The following is a 17663-nucleotide window of genomic DNA, read 5'->3' on the forward strand; positions in this document are numbered from 1 at the left end:
GAAAATAAAGACCAATCTTGAAAATCGTGTTGCTACAAATCAGATGTTTCCAAATATGTTGGGTTGCAGCAATTCAGGACCATATATATATGACCTTATATTATATATGGTTGTATTAACACAGTGATGTCTTTGGCTCTTTAATGTTTTGAGTAAAGTGCATCTCTACTAAAAGACTAGTAAATTCGTTTTCCCATGTTTTATCCCATGATTTTAAAAGGTTTTAATCCATTGAGTATGAATTTCTTCTTTTCAGAGTGAGACTAATATCTACTCTAGTGGCATATAAAGCAACCCATGCTTTTAATATTTTCCTGAGTGTTGAAGAAAAGTTTTACCAGAAGTGTTCTGGTTTTATACCACAGAAGTCTTCCCAGCTTATAGAAGTAGATTAACCCTGCTTCAGTTTTCAAAAATGGTGAAAATGTCTATTACAAATGGTATACCTTAACATTTGATATCTAAACCTAAAATGCTAAGGACTGTTGTTAACCATCCATTCTCTCAGTGTAAAAATGTGTTCCTGGACCATTTGTATCACTATCAATTGGTGGCTTATTACAAATGCAAATTTCTGGGCCCCAAAGGAGTACAGTTTTTTACAACTGGCCCAGATGATTCTTTTACTACAGCAACAGAATTGTAATTTAATATTATGTTGGTGGCCTTTATTTTGTCAAAAGTCAGTATAAAGACACAGACATATAAGTCCGAGTGTGATGGTACACACCTGCAATCCCAGACCTTTAGGAGGCAAAAGGCAGGAGGTTGGCTTGAGGCCAGGAATTCAAGACTAGCTTGGACAACATTGCGATACTGGTCTCTACAAAAAAGTTAAAAATCAGCCAGGCACAATTAGCTGGGCATGGTGGTGCACACCTGTAGTCCTAACTACTTGGGAGGCTGAGGCAGGAGGATCACTTCAGCCCAGGAGTTTGCTACAGTGAGCCACAACTAGCATCACTGAACTCCAGCCCAGGTGACACCAAGACCTTGTCTCTATTAAAAATAAAAAAAAATAGACAGATAAAATCTTACCTGTTTTTTTTAAATTCCATTGAGGACATTGTCTATTTTATTATCGAATGTTCTTCAGTGTCAATGGAACAAAATCTCTTTCTGAGTTCAGAGCTAGAAAAAAAGTTTGCCTCTCCTGTGAACTTCTATGTTTCCTTTATTAGAGTAGTGCTTGTCAAATTTGATTAATTCTCAGAATTTCCTGGGGAACTTTTAAATTAAAACAACACAGCTTCTCAGCTGTAAGACCATTCACTGGACTCTCCTGGTGAGGGACAGCCCTTGTGATACTGATAATTAGCCATGTTTCCAAAACTCTACATGGGATAATATCTAGTTAATTCTCCATGATCACTTTTTGCCTTGGCTTCCTGGAAGCTAGTCTTATAGCAATTATTCTTGGAATTCAGTTATTTAATGTAATTATTCTCCATTTCTTTCCCTATTATATTACTTGGCTCATTTAGTATGTTTTTAATACATTTCAAAATGGGAGGAAATAACCTAATAGTACTGTCTTTTAGACCAGCACATTCCTTGCAGTAGCATTTAAGCCTAAAATAAATAAGTTACTAGGATTATAGAGTAAAAGAATATTATGGACTTTTAAAAAGTTCCTCATTCAGTTTTATGGAGACTATGGGAAACTTACCATTTGAAAAGGACTCTGAAATTTGCTATTAAAATGACAGATACGTAATTAAATTCCTGATCCCCCTTAAGCCTCTTTCATATGGACACCCCCAAGACTAAATGCATTGTTCTTTCTTTTTATTCACCATGTCAACGAGCTAATCCATTTTGGTGGTGTTAACATTACCACCATGCTGAATAATTTCCAAATGTGTGATTAGCTTGAATCACTCACCAAAGCCCCAGGCCTGAATCTTTTGCTGTCTGTAGGGATCCTTTATTTGGCTGTCTCCCAAAGACCAGACAGGGATGTGAAGAAACTCAGTGCATCTAAAACCAAACTTTTCAGCTTACTGAACAATTTCCTGATTACCTCCCTTTCCCTACACACCATGTGGGTAAATGGCATTACCATTCTCCCATGTCCCAAGCTGAATTAGTCCTTTGTCACCTTTGTTTCTTTTTAGCCCCACTCCACTTAACTGGGAAATATTTATGCTACAATTTGAGGATGTAGTTTGAAGGCAGATCGAAAACCAAAGAAAATGCTGATTGGTATAAGTGATATTCAGAAGGAGGGATAAATGGCCTAAGAAATAAAAGTGGTTTGCTTCACAGGGAGAAAACCTATCATTTGTCTTAGACAGACTCAAGGATTTATTCCTTTCTCTTCTTTCCCTAGCCTAGTGCTCATTTCCTAATTAAAATCGACTACTATTAGTTGATTTCCCTGTATGCAGCCTATTCCTGTTTCCATTTATCATGGTGGTGGTATTAACAGTTTAGTAATATTTGTCTAATCAGTCTTCATCTGTAGAAAAGGAATGGTAATAGGATCTGACTCAATGAGTTGTTGTCACTATTAAATAAGTAGTTTGTAGTGTTAGGCATAGTGCTTGGCATCCAATAAATATTAATTTTATTTTGATGTTGTTAACAGTACATTCACATATTCCCTTATGATTATTTCACTTTGACTTATACCAATTAATTGCCACAAAGTACCATATTTAGTCTTTAGTATAATCTGACCATAATTTTATAAGCTAAAATTCACATTCTTCATCCTGGGAGTTAAAACTTAGTTGTAAAACCTTAAGTTATTTTTCTGAGCCTCTATCTCCTCATTTGAAACAGGGATAACATTATGTTCTAGGTTTATATAAAGTTAAAATTAGTAATATGTATCAAAAGCGCTTTGGGAACTGCAAAGAATTGTATATGTTGTAGTTTTAATTTGTGCCATAAGCTTTGTCTTGGAACACATGGACTGATGCAAGCAAGGAAGGAGCTCCAAAGAATCCTTGGCCATCACCCCAAGACCTGGGTTCTACTAGGCACTGAGCCACATGCCAGTTTTTGATGGCTACAAGATATCTATTCAGTTCCATCAGTCACAAATTCCCTGAGGCATAAGTCCTTCTAATTTGGGGAAGGCATTTTGCACAAAATGATGTTGTCAATGTTTAATTCTCATCACGTGAAAATGTTCTACTTGGTGGTCCGTGGCAGATGTCAGTGCATAATAACCTTATGAAGCATCCCCAGAAACTGCTGCTGTCTCCAGAATGTGCCAGCCTCCCAGGAACCAATTACCTGTCACCATTTTCCTGTCTGTTCCTAAGAACTAGAACCCTCTTGAAAGTACAACAAATTCAAACTGAAGTCCTTCCTCTATCTGTGATTGCTGAAATTATTTTAGAAATCACCCTACTAGATATGCCCACAGTCCTTGGCCATTGCCTCAAATACAAGTCACTCCATCCATTCTTCTCATTCACTAACATTCACATTACTGTTGGATTTTTGTTCCCTGATCCAACCACCTCGCACTGTTCCTGTACCTCCAGATCCTTTACACCATGTTCTCTAGGACATCAACGGTGGTCCTACTTGTCTAGTACTTGTTCCTCCACACCTTCTGGTACTAAACTAACCCTACCCACAAGGAAAAGCATGTGGCCAAGATGGGCCACAATAATTGACCCAGAAATGATCATGCAACCTAAACCAGCCTACTTTAGGTCTTTCCTTGGAATTGTTCTGATAGAACCAGCAAGTGACCATGTTCTCTGCCATGTAAATAAAGTCCATTTACAATAGGAAAAAGTGAAGCCAAGCTGAAACAGAAGACAAAAGAAAAATAAAGAGAGAGAGAAAGGCAGAGAGAGAATCTAATGAAGTCAAGTGCCTCGTTCTATTTCCTAAGATCCACAATGCACCCTGGCTCCTGAAGCTTTTCTTTTGACTCTCTTAACTTTTGGTTCACTATATTCCCATTTCAGTCACTTGCAACTAAAAGAGTTATAACTAATATAATTCATTCCATTATAAATAAACTTCCTACAACTTCTGCCACTGCACCAAACATTCCCTCTCACCAGTTGCTTTAACTATATACCAGGCTCTCCCCTCAAAACACCAATCCCTTTCAGCCCTCTTAAATGAACATCTTTCCTCTGTCAAACTTTGTATGTCTTGAGGTGGGGCTAATAGCCTTCTCCCTCTCCAAACCATTCACTGCCCCCTATGCCTGAAAAAACCCTGTTCCTGCTGACATATTTCCTTGGGCCCTTATTACTGATACTCTCCACTCATTCATTCTGTTAAAATAAGTAATTGGCTGGGTGCGCTGGCTCACACCTGTGATCCCAGCACTTTGGGAGACCGAGGTGGGTGGATCACCTGAGGTCAGGAGTTCGAGACCAGTCTGACCAACATGGCAAAACCTGTCTCTACTAAAAATATAAAAATTAGCTGGGCATGGTGATGGGAACCTGTAATCCCAACCACTCGGGTGACTGAGGCAGCAGAATTGCTTGAACCTGGGAGGCGGAGGTTGCAGTAAGCCGAGATCATACCATTGCTCTCCAGCCTGGGCAACAGAGCAAGACTCTGTCTCAAAAATAAATAAATAAAATTTAAAAAAAAAATAAGTAATTGGGCAGCCATAAGGCCAATGAACACCTTAGGCTCCTACACAAACAAACTAAAACCCAATTCAATAGAAACAGTAGACAGACACTTAAGCTTAACCAATCACAAACCACCAACTTACCTCTAAGGACTTCCAACAGATTGTACCCAAATAAGGGAAATGTTTAGCTGGACCCAATCAAGTAATTCTTTTTTTTTTTTTTTTTTTTTAGACAGTCTTACTCTGTCACCCAGGCTGGAGTGCTGTGACACAATCTTGGCTCACTGCAACCTCTGCCTCCTGGGTTCAGGCGATTCTCCTGCCTCAGCCTCCTGAGTAGCTGGGATTACAGATGTGCTCCACCACGCCCAGCTAATTTTTGTATTTTTAATAGAGATGGGGTTTCACCATGTTGGCCAGGCTGGTCTCGAACTCCTGACCTCAGGTGATCCGCCCACCTCAGCCTCCCAGAGTGCTGAGATTACAGGTGTGAGCCACTGTGCCTAGCCAAGTAATTTCTTTATTTGTTCAGCCTATAAAAGCCTGCTGCTCACATGGCTGAAACACAATTCTGTGAACCTCTTCTGGTTTGGAGTGCTGCCTACTTCTTGAAACCTTTAATGTTCAAGTAAACTCTGTTAAATGTATTTTGCCTGTAGTTTTTATTTTTAACAATTCAAAACAGAAACTTGGCTCACAGTTCTCCTTGCAGTGCCCTTCCTGAGTTCACCATCCACGTGGAAGAACATCCACTGTCATTCTGTGACTGCCCTGTCTCTACTAGCCTTTCCTCCTCCCTCCATCCTTTCAGTGTAAAAAGAAGTGTCCCTTCCTATGTAAAGTTCTAGTGGATTCCAAAGTTTAGAAACCTCTGTCCATCATTTTGCCCACCTCTTCCCCCTGTCTTCAGCCTGTTCATCTCTCCCCTCCTTACCATCTATTAATAAACATGCTCAACTGTGACATCACTCAAAAAACAAAAACAAAACCTACCTTGACTCCGTTATTCCTCTTTATTTACACACCCTGCTCTCTTCTCCCCTTCAAAGTTAAACTTCTTGAAAATATTCTACTTCCTGTTTCCATTTTTCACTTTGCATTCACCACTTACTGAAACTGGGCTCTCTTTCATCAGAGAAGTAGTACTCAGGCCCTGATGGCTTGGTTAAATAGGGTGAGAAAGTCCACCTTGTGCTTGGGCTCCTTAAGCTTCTATAGGTCACAGGATTACATTCTACCCCTAGAGAGACACCTAAGTAGTGGTCAGATGGGTCACAGAATCTTCATAGCCATTACCAACCAGCTCTCTCCGAACTGCCAGATCTACCTCTAAATGTGACATGCCATCTCCTGCCAGTCTTACATACTAGTAGCAACACTGTATTATAAATTTGTTTTCTCGTTTCCATAGCAGCGAAGTGTATACTCAACGAAATCATATAATTTCCAAATATTAATGAAGTGGTTTTGCTTCCTCATGAAAATACAATTTCCTTCTCACCAGATGAGTACGATTTTATATTTTTAAACTCACTGTAAATGATATAACAATAGCATGTAAAGAGAAAAATGATCTGTTGGGGTCTTTTTCATGGGCTTTGTGTTTCTACATAGGCAGCAACCGGTCTCTTGAATAGATCAGCAATGAGATAAGATTGAGAATCACTGCTCTCTGAAGAGTCAGAGTCTTCCTGGCAAGTACAGACCCTGCAGGACTGTTTACATGAGACAAGAATGGGTTTCTTTGCTGCACAGCGATGCACACTTGTAGTTCCAGCTACTTGGGAGGTTCTCTTGAACCCAAGAGTTTAAGGCCAGCCTAGACAACATAGCGAGGCCCTGTCTCAAAAAACATCAAAAAGAATGGGTTTGGCAGGCACACAGATACCTGGACCTATGACCTTGGGCAAATTACTTAACATCTCTGAGCCTCAGCTTCTCTGTCTTTAAATAAAGACAACAACACCTATTTTATAAGATTTATGTGAAGACCAAATGATATATGTAAAAGCAAAATGCCTGGAATTTAATAAGCGTGTAACAAACATTCGTTTCTTACTTTTCACCAATTTGTCCCCAAGGAGAGGTTGAAATCAAACAGTCCCATTTTAGTTCTAACTTATTTCTATTAGATAATTTCTTGTACCTACTTTCACATCATCTCAGAACAGGTTTTTCATTCTTATACATGTCTTGTAAGGCCAAATAAACACAACCTCATTGAGGGCAAAGATCATATTTCTGTTCTTTTATATTTCTCATAATTACAGCAACCTTGTACCACAAATTTTCCTGGATAGATCTAATCCCAAATAAGCTGCCTTCTGTCCTACAGTCATTAAAAGAATCCTGAGAATTTTAGGATCCAGGCTATGTTTGCCAAAGTCTTACTTACTTGGAATGTGGCCTCCAGAGCTGAACACACATAAGAAATCAATCTGCCTGAGGGGTCCCTGGTGGGGTAGCTCACCCCTGTAATCCCAGCACTTTGGGATGCCAAGGCAAGAGGATTGCCTGAGGCCAGGATTTTGAGACCAGTCTGGTCCCCATCTCTAAAACAAAACAAAACAAAAAATCTGCTGAGGGAGGCCTCCAGAGCCCATGTGTCTTGGTAGGACCACTTTCCCCACCACCATGACCTACCCTTGGAGAATTTAATGGCAGCCACCTTTCACTATAAACTTAAGAGGCCAATCCTAAAAAAGAAGCTAAAATTATTATTAAACCTCCACATTCCCCTAAAAGACCTCAGGATCATTCTGTAATGCTTCAAAACTCTTTCCACCTTAGACACCTCCTGAGTCAAACCTCCATTGTTATCCATCATCACCACAATCTCCTCCCCACAAAGCTCTATTCATCCTTTTATTTTGCTTAAGCCAAAAGCCCCTTCGCAGTCCCCAAACTCTTGCAGTGTATCCCCCAAAGCTCCAGGTGTGCCATCTACCAAATCCCCAACACCCTCTGCCTCTTTCTGAATGTTTTCTTCACCTTCTCGCTCAGAAACCTGGAGGCAGCTCTAACTGAAAACTGAAACCTGCTTCCCTGGAGCCTTCTCAAGAGGTGGCTGTTTCTTCCCTCCCACGCACCACATACCACAGAGCCTAGGGGTGGAGTGGGTGTCTTTCATGGTCCTCATTGCTGCTAACAGACAATTCTCCTCCCTTGCTCAAAAACCCCAGCTTTTCTGGAAGTCCATGCCCTGAAACTACACCACCCACTACCCTCCTGTGGCAATCATCTGCCATCCTCTCAGGCTCTTCCTCATTTGCAGCAGATGTTAGTGCCCAGCTCCCTCACTGGCTCCCTTTCCATTCTTCTCCTTCAGTCATTCTTGGTGATTTAGCATCCATGTGCTGAGCACCTTAGCCTCCTACTGCCTTGACTTCTCACTCTCAAAACTCTTCTCCTCCATTCACCTCAGCTACCCACTCCCACCTTTCTACCCTGTGCATCTCATTGCCAGTGACTGCACAACCTCTGAAATCATTTCCAGCATCCCACTCTCTCACCACTTCCTCCTCAGCCAGCTACCCTCCACAACAATTCTTCAGCCCCATAGGTGCCTCCAATTCAGAGGCCCTAGCACTATTTCTCTGTCCTCTGTCTCTGTCAGAGAACTGGCAAGGAATAGATGGCCCATTCAAAAGAATTTAGCTGGAGAGCACTTAATGAAGGGCTTATTCACAGAGGAGTAGCAGGTTGAATGAACCAACAAGGGATGGTGAAGTATGCGGGGAGTAAGAGCATGAGAAGCTATTACAACCAACAGCCTGAAGCGGCGGGTGAGAGAATGATGTCCCTGGAGCCCACTTAGAGCTGAAACAGTAACAGAAAAGCCACCTGACACAGGCAGTGTCCACAGGAGAACAAACATAGTCACTGTTGGAACCATAGTAAGGCAAGGAGGGATGATGGGAGTATAAAGAAATCCTCAAACCCTCTGTTTTTTGGCTAGTGTCTTCCACAGACTTCCAGTCCCATTCCAATGGGAAGTCAAGGGCGAGGGAGCCCCACTACTGCAGTCTGCAGACATTTGCCTTTCACAGCAGAAAAGGGTGGACTCTCAGGGCAGAGGGTGACAGTATAACAAGCATGACCACCACCTCATGGCCTTCACTTCATCACCCCTGCCCTCACCCTTGCACATCCTCCACATCCTTCATCATAACTGGCCTGGCAAAGCCCAATTCTGCCTTCTCCATACCTGTATCCAAACAGGGAGATATGCCTGGAGAAAATTATGTGGCTCTGCTTACTAGTCTCGCTTTAAATGTATGGCCCCAAATCTCAAGTGGGCCCTGCTGTCTGATTACATCCCTTTAATCTACTCACCCTCCACAGTTTTCCTCCATTCTTTTCTCAAATGTCATCACACTATCTCCACTCCTGATGATTTTGTTTCCTATTTTACTGAGAAAGTAGAAACAATCAGAAGCAGACAACTTCATCTTGCCATTATCAGCCTACCCCTAAATTCTGCCCTCTATCTGGTTGCTGTGGGCACCCTATCTTGTCACTGTGGTCAGCTGTGCACTACATGCCATCAACTCTGAGCTGCTCAAGGACTTTGCTTCTGCAAGCAACTCCTGTAGAATAAATCTTTCTTATAGATCATTCTCATCTGCATGCAAATACATCATAATATAGCTCATCCAAAAAGAAAAGCAAAACCCTTCCCTACACCTCTCTTCACCACGTGCCCATTACTCCGCCTTCCCTTGCAGGGAAATCCCCTCAAATGAGCTGCTTATACTCATGCCTCCATCTTGCCATTTCCCATTCTCTCTTGAACCCACTCCAGTCAGCCATTTGTTTCTACCATCTCCAAAGAAAATACTCTCTTAAAGGTCACTAGTGACTCCATAAGAGTCAGGGTCCTAGCAGAAGCAAATGGCATGTTTAAATTGGATGATTTGGGGAAATTTGTATAAAGGCACTCTCTTCAAGCGTGTGGGTTCGGGTAAGGAAACGACAAATGATACTGCAGTACCCCAAGGCTATAAACAATAGGGTCCCTGAAGGAGCAAGAAGGATAATTACCAAAGCCCAAGAGAGATTTGTGGAGAGAGGGTCTCCTGACAGAAGCCAGGACCTTCTGCGGAAGATAGCAAGAGTGCAGGGTAGGAGCCCACAGTGCATGACAGGGCACTGTCGCGGTCCAAGGACTCATAATCTCCATCCAATGTGGAAATCCTCAATGGGAAGTCTCTGTGCTGGAGCTCTACACACAAGGCTGGCCAAAACTTTCTCAGCTGCACCTCAGTCTGAGGCTCTTCCTGCCTGATCCTTCTTCCTTCCTTTCACAGGGATCAGATCTACATTACAGCCTGAAGGTTTTCGCTGTTAACTCCCCTCCCCTTTAATTTTCACGAATGTTATTGCCAATAAGTCTCTTATGCTTCTAACTCCTTCTTGGCATCTATTTCCTGGACAACCCAAACTAACATAACCACACAACCTCCATCTTACCAAACCCAGTGGTCACTAGGCGCAATGGCTCACACCTGTAATCCCAGCACTTTGGGAGGCTGAGGCGAGTGGATCACAAGGTCAGGAGTTCGAGACCAGCCTGACCAACATGGTGAAACCCCGTCTCTACTAAAATACAAAAATTAGCCAGGCCTGGTGGCACGTGCCTGTAATCCCAGCTACTCAGGAGGTTGAGGCAGGAGAATCACTTGAACCTGGGAGGCAGAGGTTGCAGTGAGCTGAGATCGTGCCACTGCACTCCAGCCTGGGCAACAGAGCGAGATTCCATCTCAAAAACAAACAAACAAACAACAACAACAACAAAAACCCAATGGTCATCTCAAGTCCTATGGCTGGCCAGAGTATGATATGTTTAAGCAGCTGAAAGAAGACCAATGTGGTCTTCTCACAAAGGAGTGAAAAATCACCAGATTCTAAGGTTTGAAAGGACCAATTTCAGTTTAAAAACTGACATTAGTAGACCAATTCATTTCCAAATGACCTAGAACACTTCTACTGCACCTTGCACTGTCTCTTTGTAAATATCCGTTACATTGGTCATTGTTTACTGTCTGTTTTCTATTCCAGGTATGAGTTTCAAGAACAAAGACTAAATCTGTCTTGTTAATAATTATATCCTACAACTCAGGACTTGCTTGGTGCATTGCAAGTCTTCTTTAAATATATTTAAAATGAGTAACTTTGTAGAGCCATATATCATTTTTATGTTTGTTTCTTGGTTAAACTATCTTAAGGTTTTATTCTCATTTATGTGAGGTATTTTTTCTTTTCATTCCCTCAATAAATATTGACCACTAAATATTTGACAGTATAGCACCAGGTAGTAGGAGCTGGAAAAATGAAACAACTCCCAGTTCCTGAGGAGTACCAGTCTAGTGGGAAGACAGACTTGCAAACAATAGAAGATAGTATGATTATTGCTAAAATGAAATTATGTACAAAATACAAGTGAGTCCTCATAGACCCAAGTGTAAGAGTTAAAACCATAAAACTCTTAGAAGAAAACACAGGAGTAAATCTTTGGAATCCTGGGTTAGGTACTGATTTCTTATATAGGACAACAATAGCAAGTGATTAAAGAGAAAACAGGTAAGTTGGACTTTGCTGAATTAAAAACTTTTGTGCTTCAAAGAAAACCATCAAGAAAGTAAAAAGACAGACTGAAAGAAAATATTTTCAAATCATATATCTGCTAAGATCTAGAATCTATCTTTTATTTTTTAAAATAAATTACAGAACAACATGGACATATAGAATAGATATTTTTAAACCCTTACAACTCAATAAACTTTAAAAAATTAATCCAACTTAGAAATGATAAAGGATTTGAATAGACATTTCTACAAAAAAAGATATACAGATGGCTTCTGAGCACCTGATAAGGCTAGTAGTCAATATCATTAGTGCTCAGGGAAATGCAAAGCAAAATCACAATGAGATATTACTTCACACCCACTAGGATAGATAAGATTAAAAGACAGAAAATAAAAGTATTGGCAAGGATGGGAAGAAATTGGAACCTCTACACATTGCTAATAGGATGGGAAACAGTGCATTCACTTTGGAAATTAGTGTGAGAGTTCCTCAAAACGTCAAACATAAAGTTGCCTTATGATCAGCAATTCCACTGCTAGGTATATACCCAAAGGAATTGAGTTCAAACAAAAACTTGTACACAAATGTTCATCCACTGATGAATAAGATGTGCTATAGCCATACAATGGAATATTATTTGGCCATAAAAAGGAATGAAGTACTGATACATGTTACAACATGGATGAACCTTGGAAACATTATCTTCAGTGAAAGAAGTCAGTCACAAAAGATCATGATTCTATTTACATGTAATGCCCAAGCTGGCCATGGTGGTTCACACCTGTAATCCCAGCACTTTGGGAGGTGGGAGAATTTCTTGAGGCCAGGAGTCCAAGGTTGCAGTGAGCTATGATCATGCCACTGTACACCAGCCTACGCAACAGAGCAAGACCCCATCTCAAAAAAAGAAAGAAAAGAAACAAAGAAAGAACAAAAAGAAATGTCCACAATAAGCAAATATAGAGAGGTAGAAAATAGGTCAGTTGTTGCCAAGGGCTGCCAAGACTATGAGGGGAAATGGAGAGTTACTGGTAATGTGTATAAGGTTTCTTTTAGAGATTACAAGAATGTTCTAAAGTTATATTATGGTGATTGTTGCACAACTTTGCAAACATACTAAAAACCGCAGAATTGAATATCTCAAATAGCTGAACTATATGACATAAATTATACTGCAATAAAACTATTTCAAAAATGCAATTGAATCATAAAAGATAAATTGCTTAGGTCACAGAATTCAGTGAAGCTTTCGAAGAGGTCATGTGTAAATGAGACATGAAGGAACAGCAGGAGCCTGCTGTGTCTATGAGAGGACAGGAGAAAACATTCCAGACAGAGACAGCAGCACACACAAAGGCAGGGGAGAGCATGGGAAGAGAGCATGCCATGGCATGTACAGTCGTCCCTCAGTCTTCACAGGGGACTGGTTCCAGGACCCCCGCGGATACCAAAATCCACCCACGCTCAGATGCCTTATATAAGATGATGCAATATTCTGGTAAAGAATATCCTAAATCCTCCCACAGACCTCCAATCATTTCTAGATTACTTATAATAACTAACACAACATAACTGCTAAATAAATAGTTGGCTATACTATATTATTTAGGGAATAATCATGGGGGGGTAGTCTGTAGATGTTCAGTACAAATGCAGTTTTTTTCTTGAATATTTTTTACTCCAGGTTGGTTGAATCCACAGTGTATGCGGCACCCACAAATATGGAGAGGCAACTGTATAGTGTGTGTAGTCAATAATGCTGGTACAGAGATTATGGCCTGCAGATGCAGGGCTCCAGTCTGTTGGGGTAGGCAAGGACCAAATCAGAAAGGGCTATTTCATCATGCTAGCTTTCCATAAAGGGAAAGGGAACCCGCTGAAAAACTTTCTGCCAGTAGAAGCACCATTCTAGTATAAACGTTGAAAGGTGATCTAAAGGGAAATGAAACTAGTGATTGCCCAGAAGGAGGAAAAGAATAATCACTGACTAAATTTATAAAGCTCTTACTCCCCGCTAAGCAGTTTCCTTCAATCATCTCATTTAATTACTAAAATGAGCAATAGTTATCCCCACTTTATAGATGATATCCACAGGGCTTGCTCCCTCACCTCCTGCAGGTCTTCAGGCAAGTATAAGTGCCTCGCACTTTCCTATTCCCCTTGCTTTATTTTTCTCCTGGTTGCTCAACTCAATTTAACATCTGTTTCGCTTTTGAAATCTTGTTTAAAGATTCTCTCCCACACTAGAATGATAAGTCCCTAGGAATAATTTAATTTGTATTTCAGTTCTGTATCCCCAGTGCCCAGGACATAGTCAACCCTCAGTAAGTACATAAATGAATACATTTTTTAAAATGAGGAAATCGGGTCCCATAGAGATTAAGTAACTTGTCCTTGATCGTACAAGTAATAAGTGGCAGAATTGTGATTTAACAACCCACATTCTTAAACCACTAAGTGGTTACACCAGAGTTGTAATATTGTAGGCAAGAGGCAAGTACCCTCGGACTGCGGTAGTGGGGAAGCGGGGTGATAGGTCTGCCTCGAATTGGTGATGACTGGATGTGGAAGGGCGCTGAAAGGGCTCAATCTAGCATGACTTTGGTTTCTACATTTGGCTCATCGGTAAACAGGAGAGCAATTCTTCAGGAAAAAGAATACAAAGGACTCCAGGTTTGGGCAAAACGATAAGAGGAGGACGTGTCTTAATCCACGATCCTTTTTAACTCTTTTACTATTTCCCTTAGATTACTAAAACATGTTGTTAATTTAAATATATGTGAAGCCAGTAAACCCAAACTGATCCCTTCGTCTTCAGTCTGAGGCCAGTGGGGGATAGGGGTGGGGATGGGGACGGGGATGGGGGTGGGGACGGAGAGGCAGACCAGAATAGGGTCAGCTCTTTTTTTTTTTTAAGTTAGTCCAAACTTACCAAGAGTAGAAATAAGTCCCTAGCAGTGCTTAACTCTGAGGTAATTTTTAAGGCAGATGCTAAAACTGGAGAATACACCGTACCCTTGTGGAGTCAGGTAGTATTCGTAGTTTTAGATTATCCTGACGGTGTTAGTCACTTGCAGAAGTGACAGTGTGCAACAGGCCACTGACACCCAATCCCTGGATGTCCAGGAGGGCAGGAGGGCAGGAGGGCAGGAGGGCACCCGGCCGCGGCCTCAGGCTGCTGAGCAGGCGCAGGAAGCTCGCGCCTCAAACGACTCCCAAACCCGGGCCCGGCGCTAAGCAGGGAAGCGCCACTCACATTCCTGCACGCTCGCCCGGCCGCGGGCCAGCGGCCTCCGGTCCCCAGGTGGCGCTGTGGGCTCGCGGAGGCGGCCGCGGCACCAGAGAGCGTCGTCTCCCTGGTGCGCATGCTCGCCCCCGCTGCGGGCTGGCTGTTTGTTTTTTTTTTTTTTTCCCCCGGGCGGCCCGGCGGCTGCGTACTGGCTGTGGGATGGGAAGTGAAGCCCCAGCGAGCGGCTGTAGCGGGGCGGTGAGGAGCAGCCAGCGGGAGGCGGCGGCGAGTCGGTGAGCAGCTGGTAAGAGCAGAACCGGGGCGGAGCACCTGCAGGCGCGGGCGGCGGCCCCACCATGGCGATTCGCAAGAAAAGCACCAAGAGCCCCCCGGTGCTGAGCCACGAATTCGTCCTGCAGAATCACGCGGACATCGTCTCCTGTGTGGCGATGGTCTTCCTGCTGGGGCTCATGTTTGAGGTGAGCCCGCCCCGAGTCCCAACCGCCTGCCCCGCCACCCCCAGCCCGGGCCCGGGCTCCAGATGCCAGCCCCGGCTTCTCCGCCCAGGACGCGGGGGCTCGGGCCCGGGGTGGGTGCAGACCCCCAGTCTCTGAGGTGCAGGCCTGCCGTGCCCTGCCCCACGCCGGCGGCAGCTCCCCGGCGGCCGGCCCGGGGATGCAAAGTCCCGGTGGGCCTCATAGCGGCCCGCAGGGAGTGGGGACCGCCGCGTCGCCCCCTTCCTGACCCGCCGCCGCCCCCTCCCGCCGGCTGCGCGGCGCAGTTCCTGGTTCCCGCGAAGGGTTACGTGGCAGCCGGCAAGGGGCCGGCGGGCGGGGGCGGCCCCTGCGCTGCCGAGCTGGCTCGGGGCGGGTGGGCGGACTTGGGGGGACTGCCAGCCTCGGCCGCGGTGAGCGTCAGCCCCGCGAGGGCCGGGGAAGGCCGAAGCCCGGCCCCCGGGTCTGAGGAGTGCCGGCCTGGAGACCACAGGCCCCGAGTGACAGGGGGGCCCCCGGTAGCTCCTAGATTGGGGTGAGCGAGAAACCGGAGTCAGGCATCTGCTTTCGACTTGAAGGGCGGTGGCCGCCGGGCACCGGCGCAGTGGAGGCGCGCCAGATTGTTTTAATTTTTGTCTTTTAAACTGATATTATTACCAGTTAACGAACTTTTTGCCCTGACGCTTTAAAGAAACAAGGTCTGATGGATAAATCGAGGTTCTGAACAGCGGTGCCAAGGAATCGAGTAATTTTGTTTCTTGAAGTAGGAGAGGATGGGAATGTCAGGAGTGTGTAAATTCTCTTCCCACGTATCTAGTATTTTGATGACTTATTTAACAGCTGTTGAATGTGGATGATAAACTTTGCAAGGTGAACGAGTAACATCCTACGTTTTTCCCCTCGCTCCCCAATACACACGCTCATTCCTTTGCTTTTTTCCCTTTTTAATTTTTCTCTGGAGCCTTTATGTCTCAGTAAATATACAAATTATTTTGCTCCTGCCTTGTTTTGTCTCCTCTCTCCTGCATGTAACAAGTGAGAGCAGAGATTTTGGAGTATTTTTACGAGTCTGTATTTCCAGAGTCTAGGATAATGCCTGGGACATAGGAGTGCTTAAAAAAATATGAACGACGTTAAGAATCCTTGAGAAAACCTAATGGAATGATATTACCAGTGATCAAAAGGTGAATACATTTTCTTTTTAATGGAGCATATTTGTTTTTTTTTAATTTTAAAATTAAATAATATTTTAACCTTATTTTCGCCTCTCATCAAATGGGCTTTTCTGGATCTAGATACAGATATTATTTACTCCTGATTGTGTCATGCATGTTTGAAACCACTGCTAAGGAGGTAGCAGGTATAGTTAAAGGGTAGGTAGAAGGAAACTAACATTCTCAAGTTAAGTCTGGGCTGTGCCACCTACCTACTGGGTGACCCAAGTCTGAGCCTCAATTTTTCTGCTCTTTATCAGGAAATAATATCACCTGTACTATTCTCCTCACAGCCATTTTTTGCAAGTATCAGATAATATGGTGTGAAGGTAAATACAGTGCTAGGCCTGGTGCGCTGGCTTACGCCTGTAAACATCCCAACACTTTGGGAGGCCAAGGCAGGAGAATCACTGGAGCCCAGGAGTTCGAGACCAGCCTAGGCAACATAGGGAGACCCTGTCTCTACAAATGATTTTTAAAAAAATTAGCCAGGAGTGATAGATAGCACGCACCTGTGGTCTGAGCTGGGAGGCTGAGGTGGGATAATTACTTGAGCCCAGGAGGTGGAGGCTGCGGTGAGCCAAGGTTTCACCACTGCACTCCAGCCTGAAGGACAGAGCAAGAAGACCCTGTCTCAAAAAAAAAACCCAATGTTAAACATTTGTATTCACTTTCTGAATTTGATACTTGCATGTACTTTCTGCTTTGATCTTAAAGTCGTACTTTAATATATGTAGTATATTCAATTTTCTGTAACTTGTCATAAACCATCTCCACATGGTAAGAATTCCTGACTTTAAAAACATATTTTAGGGGTACTGTGACCTGCAAGGTATATTTGCAGTGCTTTGAATGAAATGAAATATAAATCAGAAATTCTGACACATAGTATAACTTTGATTTTATATAAACTATTTTACATTCTCTTACTATATTTCTAGGGAAGTCCACCACCTATACCTTGCCTCACATGTTAGTGATTTTTTTAAACAGTGGATTTTCACCTTTATATAAATTTATAAAATTTGAAAATCTAAATAGACAAAAATACTAAATAGAGGTTTTTAAAGTCAATTCAAAAGTGAGTGTTAAAGTGATAACACAAAAGTGAAGTTTGTGCGAGTTCTTCCTTTTTCTTACCATATGTTAAGGTGTTAGGATTTCAAAGCATGTTATCTATATATAGGACTTTGTAGACTAGGTTAGTTTTGCTATTCGACTTTTAAAACAATTGCTGCTGAATCTCAAAGTTAACATAATTATAGAATTACAGTACTTGTGCTAGAATAATAGAGAAATTGATTTTTTTTGCAGAACTGGTAAGCCTGTTGTGCACATACATTGAGGAAATGTCAGAGGATTTATGGTGACATCGACAAAGAAATTCAGAAAGAAAGAAATACTGTATTACTAGCCAAAATGAAGAAGCAATGGAGATACACTGTAAAAGCATGGATTCTGGAGCTGAAGGGATTCATGTTCAAATTAGGGCTCTGCAGCTTGCTAACTGGGTGACCTAGGGCAGCTCAGAACTGAAGTTTCCTCATCTGTAAAATGGGGCTTATTGGGTT

General features: G+C 42.7%; 1 protein-coding gene and 1 long non-coding RNA gene across 3 annotated transcripts in view; one reads left to right on the plus strand and one right to left on the minus strand.

The window, feature by feature from the left end:
- LOC134759081 (uncharacterized) overlaps positions 1 to 14360 on the minus strand; it is a 54698-nt gene extending 40338 nt beyond the window's left edge. The window contains exon 1 of the long non-coding RNA XR_010134970.1: positions 14088 to 14360. This is a non-coding gene — a long non-coding RNA (uncharacterized lncRNA). The remainder of the gene's footprint in view (positions 1 to 14087) is intronic.
- TRAM1 (translocation associated membrane protein 1) overlaps positions 14080 to 17663 on the plus strand; it is a 35405-nt gene continuing 31821 nt past the window's right edge. Inside the window, exon 1 of one of the 2 annotated variants that reach the window (XM_031013731.3) lies at positions 14080 to 14863. In XM_031013731.3, coding sequence (XP_030869591.1) covers positions 14741 to 14863 — 123 coding nt within the window. In that variant the 5' untranslated portion in view covers positions 14080 to 14740. Of the gene's footprint in view, positions 14864 to 15919; positions 16063 to 17663 lie in introns of those variants that run through there. The other variant, XM_063709218.1, reaches the window with a different exon arrangement.

This window comes from Gorilla gorilla, chromosome 7 (genome assembly GCF_029281585.2).
Source record: "Gorilla gorilla gorilla isolate KB3781 chromosome 7, NHGRI_mGorGor1-v2.1_pri, whole genome shotgun sequence".
Classification (NCBI taxonomy): domain Eukaryota; kingdom Metazoa; phylum Chordata; class Mammalia; order Primates; family Hominidae; genus Gorilla; species Gorilla gorilla.